General features: G+C 36.7%; 5 protein-coding genes across 6 annotated transcripts; 4 read left to right on the top strand and 1 right to left on the bottom strand.

Moving 5' to 3' along the window:
• Nucleotides 1–124: 124 nt before the first annotated feature.
• On the bottom strand, nt 125–1,932 carry LOC130502475 (microtubule-destabilizing protein 60-like; the record flags this gene model as incomplete). Its single annotated transcript, XM_056997273.1, has 5 exons — nt 870–1,932; nt 750–795; nt 524–616; nt 321–440; nt 125–223 (listed from the first exon to the last, which is right to left on the bottom strand). Coding segments are annotated over exons 1-5 (1,146 nt in total), but the record flags the coding sequence as incomplete, so codon positions are not given.
• A 157-nt stretch (nt 1,933–2,089) lies between these two features.
• Nucleotides 2,090–3,344, top strand: LOC108858999 (uncharacterized). The gene has a single exon (XM_018632835.2). It carries the CDS (start codon nt 2,215–2,217, stop codon nt 3,163–3,165), a length of 951 nt encoding a protein of 316 aa, XP_018488337.1. The 5' UTR covers nt 2,090–2,214; the 3' UTR covers nt 3,166–3,344.
• Nucleotides 3,345–3,619: 275 nt separating this feature from the next.
• Nucleotides 3,620–8,055, top strand: LOC108863487 (probable galacturonosyltransferase 13). Of its 2 annotated transcripts, none has more exons than XM_018637924.2 (7): nt 3,620–4,314; nt 4,758–4,813; nt 4,917–5,075; nt 5,162–5,752; nt 5,842–6,144; nt 6,241–7,126; nt 7,840–8,055. In XM_018637924.2, the coding sequence occupies exons 1-6, from the start codon at nt 4,113–4,115 to the stop codon at nt 6,520–6,522; spliced, it is 1,593 nt and encodes a 530-aa protein (XP_018493426.1). In that variant the 5' UTR covers nt 3,620–4,112; the 3' UTR covers nt 6,523–7,126; nt 7,840–8,055. The 2 variants fall into 2 exon arrangements, with proteins under 2 accessions (XP_018493426.1, XP_018493427.1); XM_018637925.2 differs by having other exon boundaries at nt 3,622–4,314; nt 4,920–5,075.
• Nucleotides 7,010–8,942, top strand: LOC108863488 (membrane-anchored ubiquitin-fold protein 1). Its single transcript, XM_018637928.2, has 4 exons — nt 7,010–7,126; nt 7,840–8,055; nt 8,406–8,564; nt 8,651–8,942. The coding sequence occupies exons 1-4, from the start codon at nt 7,102–7,104 to the stop codon at nt 8,707–8,709; spliced, it is 459 nt and encodes a 152-aa protein (XP_018493430.1). The 5' UTR covers nt 7,010–7,101; the 3' UTR covers nt 8,710–8,942.
• Nucleotides 8,943–14,505: 5,563 nt separating this feature from the next.
• Nucleotides 14,506–16,670, top strand: LOC130502474 (uncharacterized). The gene is made up of 2 exons (XM_056997272.1): nt 14,506–16,149; nt 16,506–16,670. Exons 1-2 carry the CDS (start codon nt 14,904–14,906, stop codon nt 16,538–16,540), a joined length of 1,281 nt encoding a protein of 426 aa, XP_056853252.1. The 5' UTR covers nt 14,506–14,903; the 3' UTR covers nt 16,541–16,670.

Genomic DNA, 16,670 nt, shown 5'->3' on the forward strand with positions numbered 1-16,670 from the left:
ATTTAGTATTAGTCACTTGACAGACTGAAAGACATGTAGAATTTCTGTGTAGGTTCAAGTTCAGGTCATTACTAAAAACTGAAACATGCATCTCTCTATAGTATACCATTGCAAGGTCTTTTACCTGGTAATCAAATTCTGCACGTTCCTTTGCTCGAATGTCTGAGTGGAGCTTTAACTCTACTGGTATTGTGATATCTTTCACATAAGGCTTAACCAGAGTCTGAAACAGAGAAGAACAACATTGCAATGTTTAATTAACCTTCTGCAAAAGCTTCTTATTTTTTGTTACTTAATACACGGAAAGAATAGTCTCTCACCTCAGGCTCATCAGTTGTCCAGGGAAGACCTTGAGCTTTTGGGATTCTCATTTTTTCTTCTTCCATCGTCATCTCTTGTAGTTTCTTCGCTAACTCTTCTTCTTTCATTCGTCCACGTTCCTACGTACACATAGACCAACAATCACAAACAAATCATATCCTCAAAAAAGTTATCTTAATTTGATTATGTCAAGTTTTTTTACCTCAGTTCTAAGTTTGAATGGCTTCAAAGAAGTGACTTTGACCTGCTTCTTCTTAGATATTCTACTACCCATTGAAGCAGAGGAGTCCAAGCTCTGTTATAAATAGAATATCAAACTATCACTACAGTCATCAACCATACAAGGAGAGAGAGATATAGCAAGATAATCACTAAGAGTCTAAATAAAACCATATGCTTGCAAACATTGAAAGCTAACACACACTTACATTTCTCCTGCTCCTCCTACCACCATTTGAACTTAGGCTTGAAACACTGTAAGAGAACGAAACTGAAGTATGCATAACAAACAGTTTCAAAATTCGTAAATGAAATCTCTATTTGGTTACCTGTTGCTGCCCCATGATGAAGAAACTGAGGCAAGAGGTTGTTCTATTCCCAGATTGGTAGCTGTTAAAACCAAATCAGATGGTGAAAATGAAGAAGTCCATGTAACTTGGTCTGTCTCAGTTTCCTCTGGACACTTGGGCTGCTGCTGCTGCAGGCTCATCATCCCAGGCAACCCCCATTTCAGAGCTTTCTTAATCTTCTTATCCTCTGTTGCCTTTGCAAAGGGGAAGCAAGTAAGCTTCTCGAATGCCTTAACGAGATGCATCACTTTACCATATTCAGGGAGGCTCCTTCTGGCTTCTTCGAGCACCTTTTCTCGTCTCCTCTTCATCGAACAATCACCAGTTTCATCTTCCTCCTCCTCCACATTCAGGCTGGATTCTCCAATTTCTACCTCTCGCTTTTTGAAGAAATCTTCATGCGAAGCACGGAGAGTTTCGTATGCAACACAAACGCATTTCTTCATGTTCTTAGCTCCACACTTACACTCCACAGACGCTGAATCCTCCTTCTTCTTCTTCTTCTTCTTCACCACCACGAATCTCCTCTCTCTGATACGATTCCTTGGTGAAAACGCCGCCAGGCTAGGATTAAGCTTCGATCTCGTTACCTTCTCCGCGGATTCACTCGACTTCGCGAACGGAGAGCCGGAGATCCTCACCGGAGTCTCGTGTGGGACGTTAGGATTCGAATTCTCCGATGAAACCGAAACCACTTGAGGCTTCGATTGAGATATGATCTGATCATCCATCACTAGAGTCTCAGGTTTAGCATTCTTCGACTCCATCGAAGATGATGACAGAGTAATAAGTTCGCCAAGGGATGGATCAAAAACTCAATCGCAACTCAAAAATTAGGGTTTCTTACGAAGTGAGTACTGATGCAAAAATTATTGGAAGGGAAGAAGAGAGGAGAGGAGGGAAAATATGGGGGCAAAATCTGACCGTTGCGACTTTTTTGGAGGCGCAATTTGTAACGGTTCGTTAATTACGGATATGGATTAGTTTTTTGATTTCAAATTTTTTGGTTTAATGCTGCAAAATTATGAATGTCCATTGGGTTAGGGCCCAAACTAACATTCGCCTGGCCTCTGTTTCTTCCTGAATGCCACGTCGGACCTTCCAATTGAAACCAAAGGTGCTTGTTCATGCTTCTTTCTTCTTTCCCTCGCCTACTAATCTCTCTGTTTCTCTACTCTCTCCCTCGCTCACTCTCCCTCGCTCACTCTCCATCTCGTTTTCTCGGGAAAGTGAAGAAAAATCTATTCTTTTAGCTCATGTTTCTTTGGTGACTAGTGAGAGTCTTTTGGCGTAATCATCTCTGAGTCCAACGAGCTTGGCGTCGATGGAAGATCATCAAGAATTCGAGAAACCCATCTTCGAATTACACCCCAGGAAGGCTCGAAGCTCTCGAAATAAGAAGAAGAATGGCTTAGTAGAATCGATGAATCATCATCACTACGAAGAGATCTTTTGCTACTACGGATTGAGGGGAAGCCCGAAGAGAACAACCACCCAGAAATCTCTAAGGATTAGGAAGCGTCTGATTCGTTGCGGAGAATGTGGTAAAGGGTTTCGATATGAGAAATGCCTGAGGAATCATACACAAACTATGCATTCGCTTGAAGAGAATAAGAAGAAGAAGAAGAGCGAAAGGGATCTGTTGTGTATCTTCAGAAGTGATGTGCAGAGGAGAAAGAGATCCAAAAGAGTTTCCAGGTACAAGAAGATTCTTCCTCCACCCTCTGTTTCTTCTTCTTCTTCTACGTTTGCCAAGGATGGAGAACTGTTACAAGTCGCTGAGTCTCTGATTATGTTGTCTAAGAGTGGTCATGCTCTGTTTTCGAATCTAGAGATGAATCAGACCGAATGTGAAGATGAGCAAAAACTGGTTGGGAAATTAGCAGATGGGTCTATGAGTAATAGAAGGTCGAAAGAGCTTTTGGGTTTCTTGGGAGACAAGAAGGTTATGAAGGAAGATGAATCGGGCCAGAAGCAGAAACAGGTAGGAGCAGAGAGTTTTGGAGAACAAGTTAGATTGGAGAGAGTGAGTTTGGACGAAATGTTGAAGAAAGCTGAAAGCGATACAGGACAGAAACTTGGGGGTCAAGAAGCTGTGTTTGAAGCTTCAAATGCAGCAGCAAGTAAGGGTAACAATGAGCATAGGTGCAGGGTCTGTGAGAGGGTATTCTCGACGTATCAAGCTCTGGGTGGTCATCAGACGGTCCATAGAATGAAGAACAATTCTGAAAAGTCAAAGCATGAGATGCAGAGAAGAGTGAGTAGTAGAAGCTGAAGTTGAGAGTGGCTCCAGTGACATTGACCGGTGGATTATTCGAGCTGAGGTTTTGAAGATGAACAAGTTAAGCTCTTTCCCTCACTCACACACACACTCTCTTTCTGTGTTTCTCAAATGGAGAATTGGAATTTTTGTGCTTTTGAAACTCCATTGTCCTTGTCTTGTGAAGTGTAACATACGTAAAGACTTTTAAGTGTCAAAGTTGTACAGTTTTTTCCTTGTAGCCTTGCTATGGGGTTTAGCATCTTTTTGCACTTGATAATTGATCAAAGTTGTAGACTTTTTTGTCCCTTTCTTGTTTGGCAAGCAATAAGAAAATCATTTTCCTGTAAGCTAATCCTATGAGTAGCTTATTGTCTTTTTTTTTTTTTTGATATCTTAGTATTCTCAAATCCTTAAATCAAAATTATTTATTGTTTGGGGCATGAAAGTAGGAATAAACACCTATAATTAGCTAAATACAAAAACCCTAAACTCAAGGTGAAAACACCAAATCCACCAAACACAGTTGTATCATAGAAAAATCCAATTAAAAATCTTTTTAGTAATCCATTTATAACTGTAAGATCAAAAATGATAATTACGATTTTTTTTTCCTTTTTTGTTTGATTTGTGATTTTGTGTAATTAATGTTTAGATCCACCGGCGAAAAAGCCTTTTAACACTCAATTTTGGTTTTGTCATCTTCTTAATTTGACAAGAAGCAGCAGCAACAGCTCATTGATCTGTCTCTGTAATATCTTTGCCGTAACACAAAAACTCATTTGTGTCGAATTGAGTAAGATCTCAAATAGCTGGTTGTCGGAGATCTAAATGCGGAGAAGGCGACAGACAGGGAATAAAAGGAGGAAATAGGAATCGGATTTGAGAGGAAGATTTAGAGATCCGGTGATGTTGTTTGGTTTGGGAAGACTAGGGTTAAAAGGCGGAGGAGGAGGAGGAGGATGCAAGTTCACATATCGCCGAGCATGAGAAGCATAACGATATCGAGCAGCAATGATTTGATGAAGATCAAAGTCGCACCTCGTCACATCTCTTACCGAACTCTCTTCCACACTATCTTAATCCTCGCCTTCTTGTTGCCTTTCGTCTTCATCGTCACCGCTCTTGTTACCCTCGAAGGTCTCAACAAGTGCTCCTCCATTGGTAAAATCCTTCTATCAATTCTAGTTTAGGAATTGGGATCTAGCACCTGAATTTTGTTAGATGAGCTAGTTTTTTTTTGTTGCTAAATCAAAAGATTGTCACTTGCATTATATGTTATGTTGTTTGGATCCAATGCCACTTAGCCTCTTTAAAGTTTTGCACTTTCTCACAAGTGAATCACTTAGCGTCTGTCTCAAATGTATCTCATAGTATGATGTTTCAAGCTCAAGTTTTGGAGAATTCCGTTGTTGTGCGTTGTGTGGAGTTAAAACTACAATCTTTCTCTCGGTATTAATAGATCTTTTAACCAAATTTTGACAAAGCCAATCTTAAAGCTCTTCTCTTTATGCTTTTAGTTCGCAACCCTAAGATCTCTTCTTGTGTACCTTTCTTATTATGATTATCTGATGAGCTCATGAAAGTTTCTTTCTTTGTTGCTTCAGATTGTTTAGGGAGGCGGTTAGGACCACGTTTTCTTGCTAGGATAGATGATTCAGAGGTGAGTCTGATTATTGCTTCTTCTCTGATTCTTTTTAACATGTTACTACATGGATTCCTCTCCTCTCTATCTTTACGTTAATTCATATCTTTTTCTGTTGCAGCAGAGACTAGTTAGAGACTTTTACAAGATTCTAAACGAAGTAAGCACTCAGGATATTCCACATGATTTAAAGCTTCCTGCTTCTTTTCGCCAACTTGTTTCTGATATGAAGACCAACCACTACGATGCCAAAACATTCTCCCTCATCCTTCGAGCTATGGTACGTTCTCTACTCTGAATTTCATTGTTATATATTGTAGATTTTTTGATGTTTAATATGATTTAAGTAAATCTCCTTGAACACAGATAGAGAAGTTTGAAAGGGATATGAGGGAATCCAAGTTTGCGGAACTTATGAACAAACACTTTGCAGCAAGTTCCATTCCTAAAGGAATTCACTGTCTCTCTTTAAGACTAACCGATGAATATACCTCCAATGCTCACGCTCGGAGACAGCTTCCTTCCCCTGAGCGTCTCCCTCTTCTCTCAGACAACGCTTACCACCATTTTGTTCTAGCTACAGACAACATCTTGGCTGCTTCGGTTGTCGTCTCATCAGCTGTTCAATCATCTTCTAGACCCGAGAAAATTGTCTTCCATGTTATCACCGACAAGAAAACCTATGCGGGCATGCATTCTTGGTTTGCTCTTAACTCCGTTTCTCCTGCGATCGTTGAAGTCAAAAGCGTTCATCAGTTCGACTGGCTAACAAGAGAGAATGTTCCTGTTCTCGAAGCTGTGGAAACCCATCACGGTATCAGAAACTATTACCATGGGAATCATATCGCTGGTGCAAACCTCAGTGAAACAACTCCTCGAAGATTCGCTTCCAAGTTGCAGTCAAGAAGTCCCAAATACATATCTTTGCTCAACCATCTTAGAATATATCTACCAGAGGTAACAAAGATGTCTGTCCTTTTAAATCATCAGTCATTCGGATTCGAGAATATGAATGTAATGCTTGTTTGTTTGGCCGTTTTGAGCAGCTTTTTCCAAACTTGGACAAGGTAGTGTTCTTAGATGATGATATAGTGATTCAGCGAGATCTATCTCCTCTGTGGGATATTGATCTTCACGGGAAGGTAAATGGAGCTGTGGAGACTTGTCGAGGAGAAGACGAATGGGTTATGTCAAAGCGTCTTAGGAACTACTTCAACTTCTCTCACCCGCTCATCTCAAAGCATTTAGATCCAGAAGAATGTGCTTGGGCCTATGGAATGAATATATTTGATCTACGGACTTGGAGGAAGACAGATATCAGAGAAACTTATCATTCTTGGCTAAAAGCGGTAAAGCATCAGAGAAGCCTGCAATGTCCTTTTTGATTTTAATGTTTTCAAAAAAATGGCAAATCCTTGATTTTGCTTTTGATCTGATGTGTGCAGAATCTGAAGTCGAATCTAACAATGTGGAAGCTTGGGACATTGCCTCCAGCTCTGATTGCATTTAAAGGGCATGTCCAGGCAATAGATTCGTCTTGGCATATGCTTGGATTAGGATACCAGAGCGATACCAACATAGAAAATGCGAAGAAAGCTGCAGTGATTCACTACAATGGCCAATCAAAGCCGTGGCTGGAGATAGGTTTCGAGCATCTGAGGCCATTCTGGACAAAATATGTGAACTACTCCAATGATTTCATTAAGAGTTGTCATATCTTGGAATAGCAAAAACAGAAAGCTCTCAGATTATCTTGAAGCGGACTGGAGATTCAGGACGATGAAACCAGTTACATAGCTACAGGAGAGAGAGATTCATTCTTTTGTAAAGATAGAAGGTACCCTTTTGTTGATATTCATTTCGGTTTCGATTAGAGATTCCAAATTCTTGGATCTGTTACAAGAAAAAAAAAAGAATGTTTATGGGACACACCAGAAGAGGGTTTTTGGTGATGATCAATCAAGTACTACTAAGTCCAAAGGAGAGCAATTACAACAACACTGTTACATTTGTTCCTTATTTTTTTTTGACAGTTACTATTTGATTTCATTGGTTGTTACTGTTTAGTGAATTTATAAGAACAATTATTGCTTTGTTAAGGTCCATTTAAGACATCAATCATGAGACTTTTCTTGATGCAGAGGTTACCACTTGATGATGTTGATAGGTAAAATGTAAAGAAAGAGAGGACATTTTTTTTTTTTGTCATCTGATATTTTATTAAACATACAACATTACAATCCTTGTGAAAGAGAGGACATTATGGATTCTTATTTTAGTTGATAATTGTTTTGAAGTCTGAAGTGATGTATAATATGTCATTGAAGAAAGGTATTCTTTTTAACTGCCTTTAGTTTTGTCCAAAAGTTTCTTCACGATAAGCTTTCACATGTAAGCAAAAACAAGTAGGCATGTAAGAATTTCTTGGAACACATAAAGAAAGGGTAATAAAAGTAGTTAAAATGGATTGATGGGAAAATTCAAAGGCGCATAGAAGGGAAGAATATGAGAGAAATATGGAAAGCTTTGACCGCCATTGATTCTCTACACTAACCTCATCTCATTTCCCAATTCTCTTTCTCTCTCTCTCTTCTCTCTGATGCGTTTTCTTCTCTTTCCTTTAAGATTCTTTGGCTCAGATCAGTCACAGAGCCAAGTAAGAATTCACCTTTATTCAGGGTTTCTTTTTTTTATTCGTTTCAAATCTGGATTTGTTGATTTAAAGCAGTTATACCCCTTTTATAGTTTCCAGTTTTATTCATTTAACAGATCCTCTTACTCTTTTGAGGATCTCATTCTTGTTTTTTGATTAAATTTTTCTGATTTCTTGATCTTTAACATTCATTATGATGACATAAATATACTCGTGTGTGTTCTGTTAAAAATCCTCTGTTTATTGCTCTGTTGCATGCGATCCATTTATGAATCAGATTCTGTTACAAAAGAGTGTCTATTATAAATATGAATTCTTCTTCAGCTTTCATCTTCGTAAGCAACTTATTGAAGAAAAATACAAATCCTTTTTCATTTTTTATACATTTCAGATAGAAGAATAAAGAAGGTCCTGCTGGGATTTTCTTACATTGACAAACTGCCAAGTCGACACTCAACTTTTTTTGCAACAGAGATGGCAGAAGTTGATAATCAACTAGAGATCAAGTTTAGGTTAACTGATGGTTCTGATATCGGCCCTAAAGCATTTCCTGATGCTACAACTGTTGCTGCATTGAAGGAAACTGTTATTTCTCAATGGCCTAGAGGTCAGTTTTTTTACTGCTTGCTTACCTGATGAGAAGGAGATTGTAAAAGGCTTGAATGTTTCTTGGAACAATGGTTATGTCTTTGGTTGATGATTACTTTATGAGAATCATCACGTCACCCTTTAGGATATCTTATGCTAAAGAAATTCGGTATAGAAGATTATCATTTCAAGATTTAAGACTTTTTAATATGGTGTAAATTCTATGTTGTCACTAATTAACCGACAATAAATGAACAATGCGGGTTTGGCTTACATATGTTTGAAGACTCGTTGAGTATCCATAATTCTAATATGAACTTGTGTATTCAACTTGACATTTGTTTCTGTATGTGCTTTGATTCGAGCTAGAAAAGGAAAATGGGCCGAAGACAGTGAAAGAGGTGAAGTTGATAAGCGCAGGGAAAGTTTTGGACAACAACAAGACTGTTAAAGACTACCGAAGCCCTGTTTCTATTGGCGCTGTCACCACAATGCACGTTATCATCCAACCTCTGATTACTGAAAAAGGTAAATAAAGACTAGACAGCCTCTACTTTTAAGCTTCAGAATCTGTTAGAGACTTTATTATTTCTTTTGTTTATGTTTTGGAACAGAAAAGAAGCCTAAAGGTGATGATCCAAAGATGAACAAATGTGTCTGCTCAGTCATGTAAGACAAACGCAAAATCTCAACAGAGGCAGGTTACTGCTCTGTTCCCTCATGTGGTTTGGTATAGATTGTTTATTGATGCATAACCATAAGTGTTGAACCGTTTTTTTTTAAAGTATAAATCAAATCTCTATTTACTAAACTTGTTGCAAAGATCACAGATAGAGTGAATCATAGATGTACTAGTGATTCAGAACTTGTTGAAACACACAAAGAGACTCTGCTTTTACCTCTGTTTTCAGAACCTTTTTGTCTCATCTAAGAACATGATCCCACTAGAGATAAATTAGTATAAATGATTAAATTCTCAAATATCATTATTTCACCAAATATTTGAAACAAATGAATCAAAAAACCTAAGCTTGAAAACATCAAAAGGAACAGAGGAGAGACTATATCCAGCAGTTGTGCAGCTAGACTAGCAGGGGAGGAACCAGCGAGCGAGCATCAGAGAAGCGTATGGTAATGCGACCATAGAAAAAAAATATGGTCTGGATTCATTCTATCATTATCGACTCCACTAAAGTAGATTGAGTTTCTATTGATCATGTATTGGTATTCTTTTGGGCTTTACCCAGCTGATGAAGAAATGGTGTTGTTAAGACATCGTGAGGTGAGAACAGTTTTTAGAATTTCCAATACTTTTAACATTTGTGTGCCCTGCTTTGCTTTCTTGGTGGGAAATCAATTAATTGTTGAGAAGGAAAGTGTTATTACCTTTGTATGACAAATCTACTAAACCTTTATTGGGCCTATATATTGGGCTTTGATTTGTAAGTTATATAGGTCCTTCAGATTGGAACCATTAAACCGGTAGTTGTCATCACTACTATAATGCAACATGTCAACAACAACATCTATATTTCTAAAATCAATAAATGCATACAGATGAATTTGGACCATGGTGCCGACACTATACGTATCTGAAGTTGGACTTAAATTATGACAAACTTTATCCAGAAGAGACTTGTGAGTTGTGACTAAAATTTATACTTGTGGAAAACAAAATCTTACTAATTGCTTGAACCATACATTTTCTTTTTTGTTTTGACGACGGCAGTCAACGATGGTTCAAACGTTTCGGATTAGCATGGAATCCTTTGTGATATCAGTGCTCGGTCTATGGCTTTTGATTCTGTTTCCTTTTATTGGGTCAGTAAAGGCTCTGTTACTCATGTTGATTCTCATGTTGATGGAATAGCCGAACATATGCTAAAAAACCTTGTAGTGAACCCAGTTTACTTTAAATGAAGTTAGTTGGTGAACAAGAAAAAAAAGAGGTCTCTATGAAATATACATGTGAAAAGGAAATGTTATGACAACTGACTTTTTTTGGATAAATGTTAAATTATAACAATTGACTTGAATTATCATGCTCATATTCCACAATCATATACATAACTATACAAGCCAGGCAGAAACCCTAGATCGTTTTGTCTACTTCCTGAACAACACATCTGTAGATTTTTTTCACATCTACCATTTTGATGAGTTCCTTTTATGAACAACACATCCGTAGATTTTTTTCACATCTACTATTATGATGAGTTCCTTTTATGTTTACAAAAAAGTATGTGGATAAGAACATATATAACCAAATTATTTCAAAAACATATTAATTTTCAAATAGTCCATGTCTGTCTGCTTGTAGGTGATAAATAACAAGTTGCAAGTTGGTAACATCGCCACATGACATCAAAGACGAAATGATGTTTGGGAACACGTTTATCTTCGACAGTTATGCATTATATATATACACTTCTCCACCTGCTCTCTTTTTGGGAAAATTTTAAAATTTGGTCGCGATTATTGGTCGCACATCGTTCACATCGTTTTAATGTTGTAATGGGCATGTGGTAGCAATTTTAACTGATGATAAGAAACGTCGATATACCTATACTATTAAAGCAGGATCCTATTTGAATTTTTACCTAAACCTACCCTTCTATTATAAGGAAGTCGCAGGTTTTATTAAGAGTATTTCTGTTATTTTGTATCATTTTCAATTAATGAGTCTCCTAATTATAGACCCAAACTTTTTTATTCCTTTAATTTCACGGTTTTTGGCCATTTGGACGGATTTTAATATTTATCTAAGTTTACATTTTTCGTTTGGACCATTTGGGCCAAGTTCTAATATTGATATTAACAAATATTACACATAATTATTATTATTTATTTCTCTCAATATAATTAAAATTTTCTGAAAATATTTTAATATTGATAATGAAAGACTTAAAATTGTTAAATATTCACAAGTTAAATTTGTTAAAAATTATATCTTTCAAAAATTCAGTACATAAAAGTGAAAATTGATTGAAAAAATTTAAAATACCACTTCAAATTTTTGAAAAAAAAATCAAGTTTAGTTTTAAACATAAATACCCGTTTATAAAATAAAAATAAAAATAAAACAATACAATAAAAATAAATGAAAATATTTCATTTCACAAACTTATTCAAAATTTATAAAAAAAAAAAGAAAAACAAACCCACGCTTTTAAAGCGCGGGTCAAAACCTAGTATCAGATTATAACCAATACATCATTTTAATCCATTATCTTATGTTCATTTGAAAAAAGTTTATAGTTATACTCAGCTAAATCCTTTGTCTAGGGTTTAATCTAAATATCTACCTCTGAAATAGTGGACACCATGATTAGTATCCTAAATCAAACCATTAGTCAAAAAAATGTTTAGTCTCCTAACCTACCAAGGCCCTAGATATTTTTTAATACCTCAATACCCAAGAAGCAATAAAAAACCCAACAAGACTAGTTAGTTTATTGAGTATGACTACAGCTGGTAGTTCAATTCATATCATTTCATCATATCGAAAATGACGTGATTGTAAACTAGTCTAACCACGAGATTTGAAGATGTTTAATCTTAGTTCAAACCCTTTTAAAAGTTCACTATCATTTTAAAATGATTGGTCGTGTGGTTTTCAGATTTTCGACTGTTGAAAGGGCCTAGATTAACGAATTATTTACTATTAAATAATAGCTTGACCCTTATTATAAAGTCAACCCCACACGTCATGACAAAACAAACAGCTCTACAAGGGTGTTTTTTGGTCATATAAGTTTTGTCCAACATGTTTCTTCTTACACAATATGATTCAAGTTTTAATTAATAACTAAATATAAATGTTGATTAATTTAAAAACATTTTATATTTGTCTTTATGATGTTTTCATTAGATCGGCTCTAGACGTATTCTTAGGTGGCTGCAATTTCTTTTTGACCTTTCTTAAGTTTTACCTAATCTCTTTAGTCATTTAATTTGAATACCGTACGTAATACGGTTTACAATCTGCCAAACCGTTGTTAGAGTTTTTTTAATACCGTAATACGGTGTACTTGATTGCTTCCTTCTTTGTTTCGTCCACAACTACACATATTAAATGACACTCAAAATTAAACCTCTGATTATCAAAGGTATATGGGGATATGATTAAGAAAACGGAAGCTATAATTTCTGTAATTAATGCAGATATCAATAGGCTGTTTCTAGGTGTCAAAGAAAAAATAGTTAATATCTAGCTGCAAAAACAAATGTCAATTTGATAGTTACGTTGATTCCTTTAATTTCTCTTAACACTCTCAAGAAGACAAGAACATGCGGCGCAGACACTGAAAATATAATTTAAGAAACTCACATCGTTGCACGAATATTCCCGAAATTACGTTTTTATTCATTATGCTATTTAGTATCAAAGAGATTAGAATCACTAGTTTGAATTTTTTATTTTTTTGACAGACTTGAGCTTTAAATTTTTTATATTTGGTAAACAATAGAAAAATACTTACAATGACTCGAGCGGTATAAAATATAGTAAATTCGTGGAAAATATTAAGTTTGATATGTACTAATTAGCCAATAACCAACTTAATGATTTCGCAATCAAATGGATCCCCTTTGGATTTTTTCCATTCAAAATCCTACACAAATCTCTCATACAAATCAAGTATAAAATAAATCCAAGTCCATACATAGATTAAGGGAAACGTGTGGAAACTATACCATGTTTTTTTTTTTGATAAAAAGGCTATATTTTTAAAAAAAAATTTAAACATTACATTTTAAATTTTTGAAAACATAGTGTATATATATATTTTCCAATTGCCAATAAATAGATTCATAACTCGAGTTTGACATGTTTACATTACTTGCAGATATCTGAACAAAAACTCCACTTGATATGTCAAAGTTCATGCATAATTTCTGTAAAACATTATGTAACGCCCCGACCCGCCCACGGCTAATGGGCCATCCACGCCCGCTCTCTCGGCCCGTGGGTCCCATCCCATCCGACGGTCGGTCGTTAATTTTCCAAGGCTCGAAATCATCGTTTACTGACCCTGCAATCACCACATGACCTTTCTCCGTGCTTTGGCCTCACTCGCACGCTATCGCGAATCACTTCCCGATAGATCACCCATCCTTCCACTACTCCAGCTCAAGCACGCTTAACTCTGGAGTTCTTTCAGGATGTGCTCCGGAAAAGGTAAGTCAACTTTGGTGATATAGGTAGTCAAATCAATTCTCTTAAGCCTTTTCACATATCACAACTCGGGATGTTACACATTATTTCCACAACAAGATCAAAAAAAAAAAATATATATATATACTATGAAAAAAATAGGAAGCAGAAATTTTGGTCAAAAGTATAAATTTATTCCCTATTTAACAAATGATCTATCATAATTATGTAAAACAAAAATTCAAAGTTCATTTAACTTTTTTTCGAATTTTATTCTTTGTACATTGAAGATTGTGTTCTACACGATTTTAAGTGTTCCAAAAAGTTCTACAACATAAGCAAGTTGGTCCTTTTGTGTTTGGCTTATAAAGGAATAAGGTGAATCTTTTTTTTTGTCAAATGGAATAAGGTGAACTCTTATTGGCTATTACATTATTCACATTTAATTCCCACCTGTAAATTCATTAACCTTTACGTAGCAAAACAGAACAATATCAACCCTCTCCGAGTCTCCGTTCGTAACGTTAAATATAGTCTATGAAAAGCTAGAGTCTCCCCTGGCATAATGACTGGACTGGTCTTGATTTGTATTAGTGACAATTCTATAAAGAGCCACAAAGGGATAATTCGATAGTATACTAATGCGGAGTTGGCCAGTGGTAAAAGATTTGTTAGTAGTTTTCTGCAACTCGGTTCGATGCGCGGCTATTTTACAAATCTAGAAGGTTGTGATAGAATGGTGAAAACATTCTTTTTTTCTTTTATAAAAAGATATCAGTGAAAATTTGAACTAATATCTATAAATTCATTTATTTTTATTTTTTTGTGTGCACTACGCTCATTTAATCTAAAAAGTGTGTGTTTGTCGCCATTTGGTGGATGCCTTGCACTCTTGTAGTGCCGGTCTTGTGAGGGAAACTTCGGAAAAAAACATCTATGATCAACACTGAAGGACATAATTTTCAACTTTATATATATTCTGATGATATGAATTTACGTTATGAGATTATCGTGGTTTCAGGGTTGAGAGATTAATATGGATAATGCAAGACTCACAAGTTCAACTCGAATTTTAAAAGAAATATTAGACATATTTACCAAGTGACAATCTCATGTGTTTACTCATGTAAAGTTTTGGTTATCATCTACTCAATTTTCCAAATAATGAGAATTCTAACATTAAAACAAAAAAAGGTTTAGTAAACATTGTATGTTGACCAATAAAAATTTACCTTAGGTTATACACAAGTACAAATAGTAGCACGTTGACAAAGAAAGAGAGAACAAATTATTAGGTGTTATAGTATTGTATACTTGTAAATGAGCAGTTAGAGTAGCAGTTAGAGTAGTGATAATTAATCTTGTATATAAGGAACATATTGTACATTCATTAATCTTAATGAAGATATTTCCATTTCACTCTGTTTCTATTATGGTATCAGAGCGAGTGAGCTGAGCTCACTGATCCGATCTCTAACCGTCGATCTCCGATCACTGCTCCGCCGTCTTCATTCACTTTCCGATCATCGCTTTCTCTTTCCGTTGTCGCTCTCTCTCAACGACGACTTCTCTTCGATTCATCTCTTCTTCCGCATCTCGCCATCTTGGTTATCCCCTTCACGACTCGAGCTCTCCGATCTCTCTGATCTCTCGAATCGATTCGATCATCCCTATCATCCGCTTCTTCTTCTTCGATCATATCATCCACAACTATGGGAAAGAGAAAGTGTGCTTCCAAATACAGGAGCTCAACTCCTGATCGCGAATCTCCGACTCATCGCGATTCATCTCCAGCTTCCGATCTCCGTCGCGAAGCTTCTGGATCTTCAAATCGAGCTGCTAACCTACCTTCTTCAGATAATCCAGCTGTGATTCGTTCCACTAAACCGTTTGAGGTATCTAACTCTCCGGATAACATTCATAGCCCTTACTTTCTTCATAGTTCAGATCACCCTGGCTTAGTTCTAGCATCTGAGGCTTTAGATGGAACGAACTATAGCATCTGGACTATAGCTATGACTACGAGTTTAGAGGCAAAGAACAAGCTAGGATTTATCGATGGATCTATTGCTATGCCTGTTGATACTGATCCTTTCTACAAGATCTGGTGTCGTTGCAACAGTATGGTCAAATCTTGGCTTCTTAACAGCGTTTCAAAGCAGATTTACACAAGTGTGTTGTATTTCAAAGCTGCATCTGATATATGGAATGATCTTCACACTCGGTTCCACAAATCTAATCTGCCACGACTGTACAAGCTCCGTCATCAACTACACTCACTTCGTCAAGGTAGCATGGATCTCTCCTCGTATCATACCAAGACGCAATCATTGTGGGAAGAACTCAACAGTCTGAACGCTCCAGCTCATACTATTGAAGGTCTTATGGCACAGAATGAGAGTAACAGAGTCATTGACTTCCTTATGGGACTCAATGACAGTTATGATCACATCCGTAGTCAGATTCTCATGAAGAAGTCCCTTCCATCTCTGTCTGAAGTCTTCAATATTCTCGATCAAGAAGATAGTCAACGTTCTGCAAGAACTACTTCTCAGACTTCTGTTGATGCTAGCACGTTTCAGGTATCTTCTTATGGGAAGCCTCGTCCGGTTTGCACTCATTGCAAAGGTGTTGGACATGTTGTTGATAGATGCTACAAGATCCATGGTTATCCACCAGGTCTTAAAGCACGAGGCAGAACTTATCCACCAAAGAATACAGCCTCTCAACATGGTCAAGCTTCTGCAAATGCTATCATCTCTGAGTCACCAGACGTGAAACAGTCTACTTCTGTGACTGCAAATGCTACCTCTCCGATACCTTCTACTCTCAGCTCTGAGCAACTGCAACAGTTCATCGCGTACTTCAGTGCTCAACTCCAAGACCAGAGCCATACATCAACATCAAATGGACTTCTTCCTTCTCCTTCAGCTGTATCAGAGGCTTGCAAAGCGACTGGTACTTTCCTACCTCTATATACTTTTTCTCTCATTGGCATGCCTTCAGCTCTCTCTTCCGGAAATGCTTTAGTTTCAAGTGACTCTTGGGTAATAGATTCCGGTGCTACTCACCATGTTAGTCATAATAGATCCTTATTCACCCACATTAAACCCCTCCTCAATACCTTTGTCACTTTACCCACTGGAAACTCTGTGAGCATTATTGGTATAGGTCCTATTCGTCTTAGTGATAATATAACATTGAAAAATGTGTTGTTCATTCCTCAATTTCGTTTCAATTTACTGAGTGTTAGTTCCTTTACTAGAGATACTGAATCAATGGTTGGCTTCACTTCTAGTACTTGTTTCATACAGGATCTTACACGGGAGTTGATGATTGGCAAGGGTAGACAGATTTACAATCTATATGTGCTTGATTCAGGTTCTCTTATTCCTGTCCCTTTTCATAATAGTCAGAATAATGCGGTTTGTGCATCTGTTATAGACAATCATATTTGGCACTCTCGGTTAGGTCATCCT

The sequence above is a fragment of the Raphanus sativus genome, unplaced genomic scaffold (assembly GCF_000801105.2).
Source record: "Raphanus sativus cultivar WK10039 unplaced genomic scaffold, ASM80110v3 Scaffold0578, whole genome shotgun sequence".
Lineage (NCBI taxonomy): Eukaryota > Viridiplantae > Streptophyta > Magnoliopsida > Brassicales > Brassicaceae > Raphanus > Raphanus sativus.

Bases quoted from the DNA above. Each gene is read 5' to 3' on its own strand.
- LOC108858999 (XM_018632835.2), top strand. From the start codon at position 2,215: ATGGAAGATCATCAAGAATTCGAGAAACCCATCTTCGAATTACACCCC.
- LOC108863487 (XM_018637924.2), top strand. From the start codon at position 4,113: ATGCAAGTTCACATATCGCCGAGCATGAGAAGCATAACGATATCGAGC. The intron at 4,315-4,757 runs GTAAAATCCTTC...TTGTTGCTTCAG, and splicing joins CAACAAGTGCTCCTCCATTG to ATTGTTTAGGGAGGCGGTTA. The intron at 6,145-6,240 runs GTAAAGCATCAG...TGATGTGTGCAG, and splicing joins ATCATTCTTGGCTAAAAGCG to AATCTGAAGTCGAATCTAAC.
- LOC108863488 (XM_018637928.2), top strand. From the start codon at position 7,102: ATGTATAATATGTCATTGAAGAAAG. The intron at 7,127-7,839 runs GTATTCTTTTTA...TATACATTTCAG, and splicing joins TAATATGTCATTGAAGAAAG to ATAGAAGAATAAAGAAGGTC. The intron at 8,056-8,405 runs GTCAGTTTTTTT...GATTCGAGCTAG, and splicing joins TATTTCTCAATGGCCTAGAG to AAAAGGAAAATGGGCCGAAG.
- LOC130502474 (XM_056997272.1), top strand. From the start codon at position 14,904: ATGGGAAAGAGAAAGTGTGCTTCCAAATACAGGAGCTCAACTCCTGAT. The intron at 16,150-16,505 runs GTACTTTCCTAC...TGTTTCATACAG, and splicing joins AGAGGCTTGCAAAGCGACTG to GATCTTACACGGGAGTTGAT.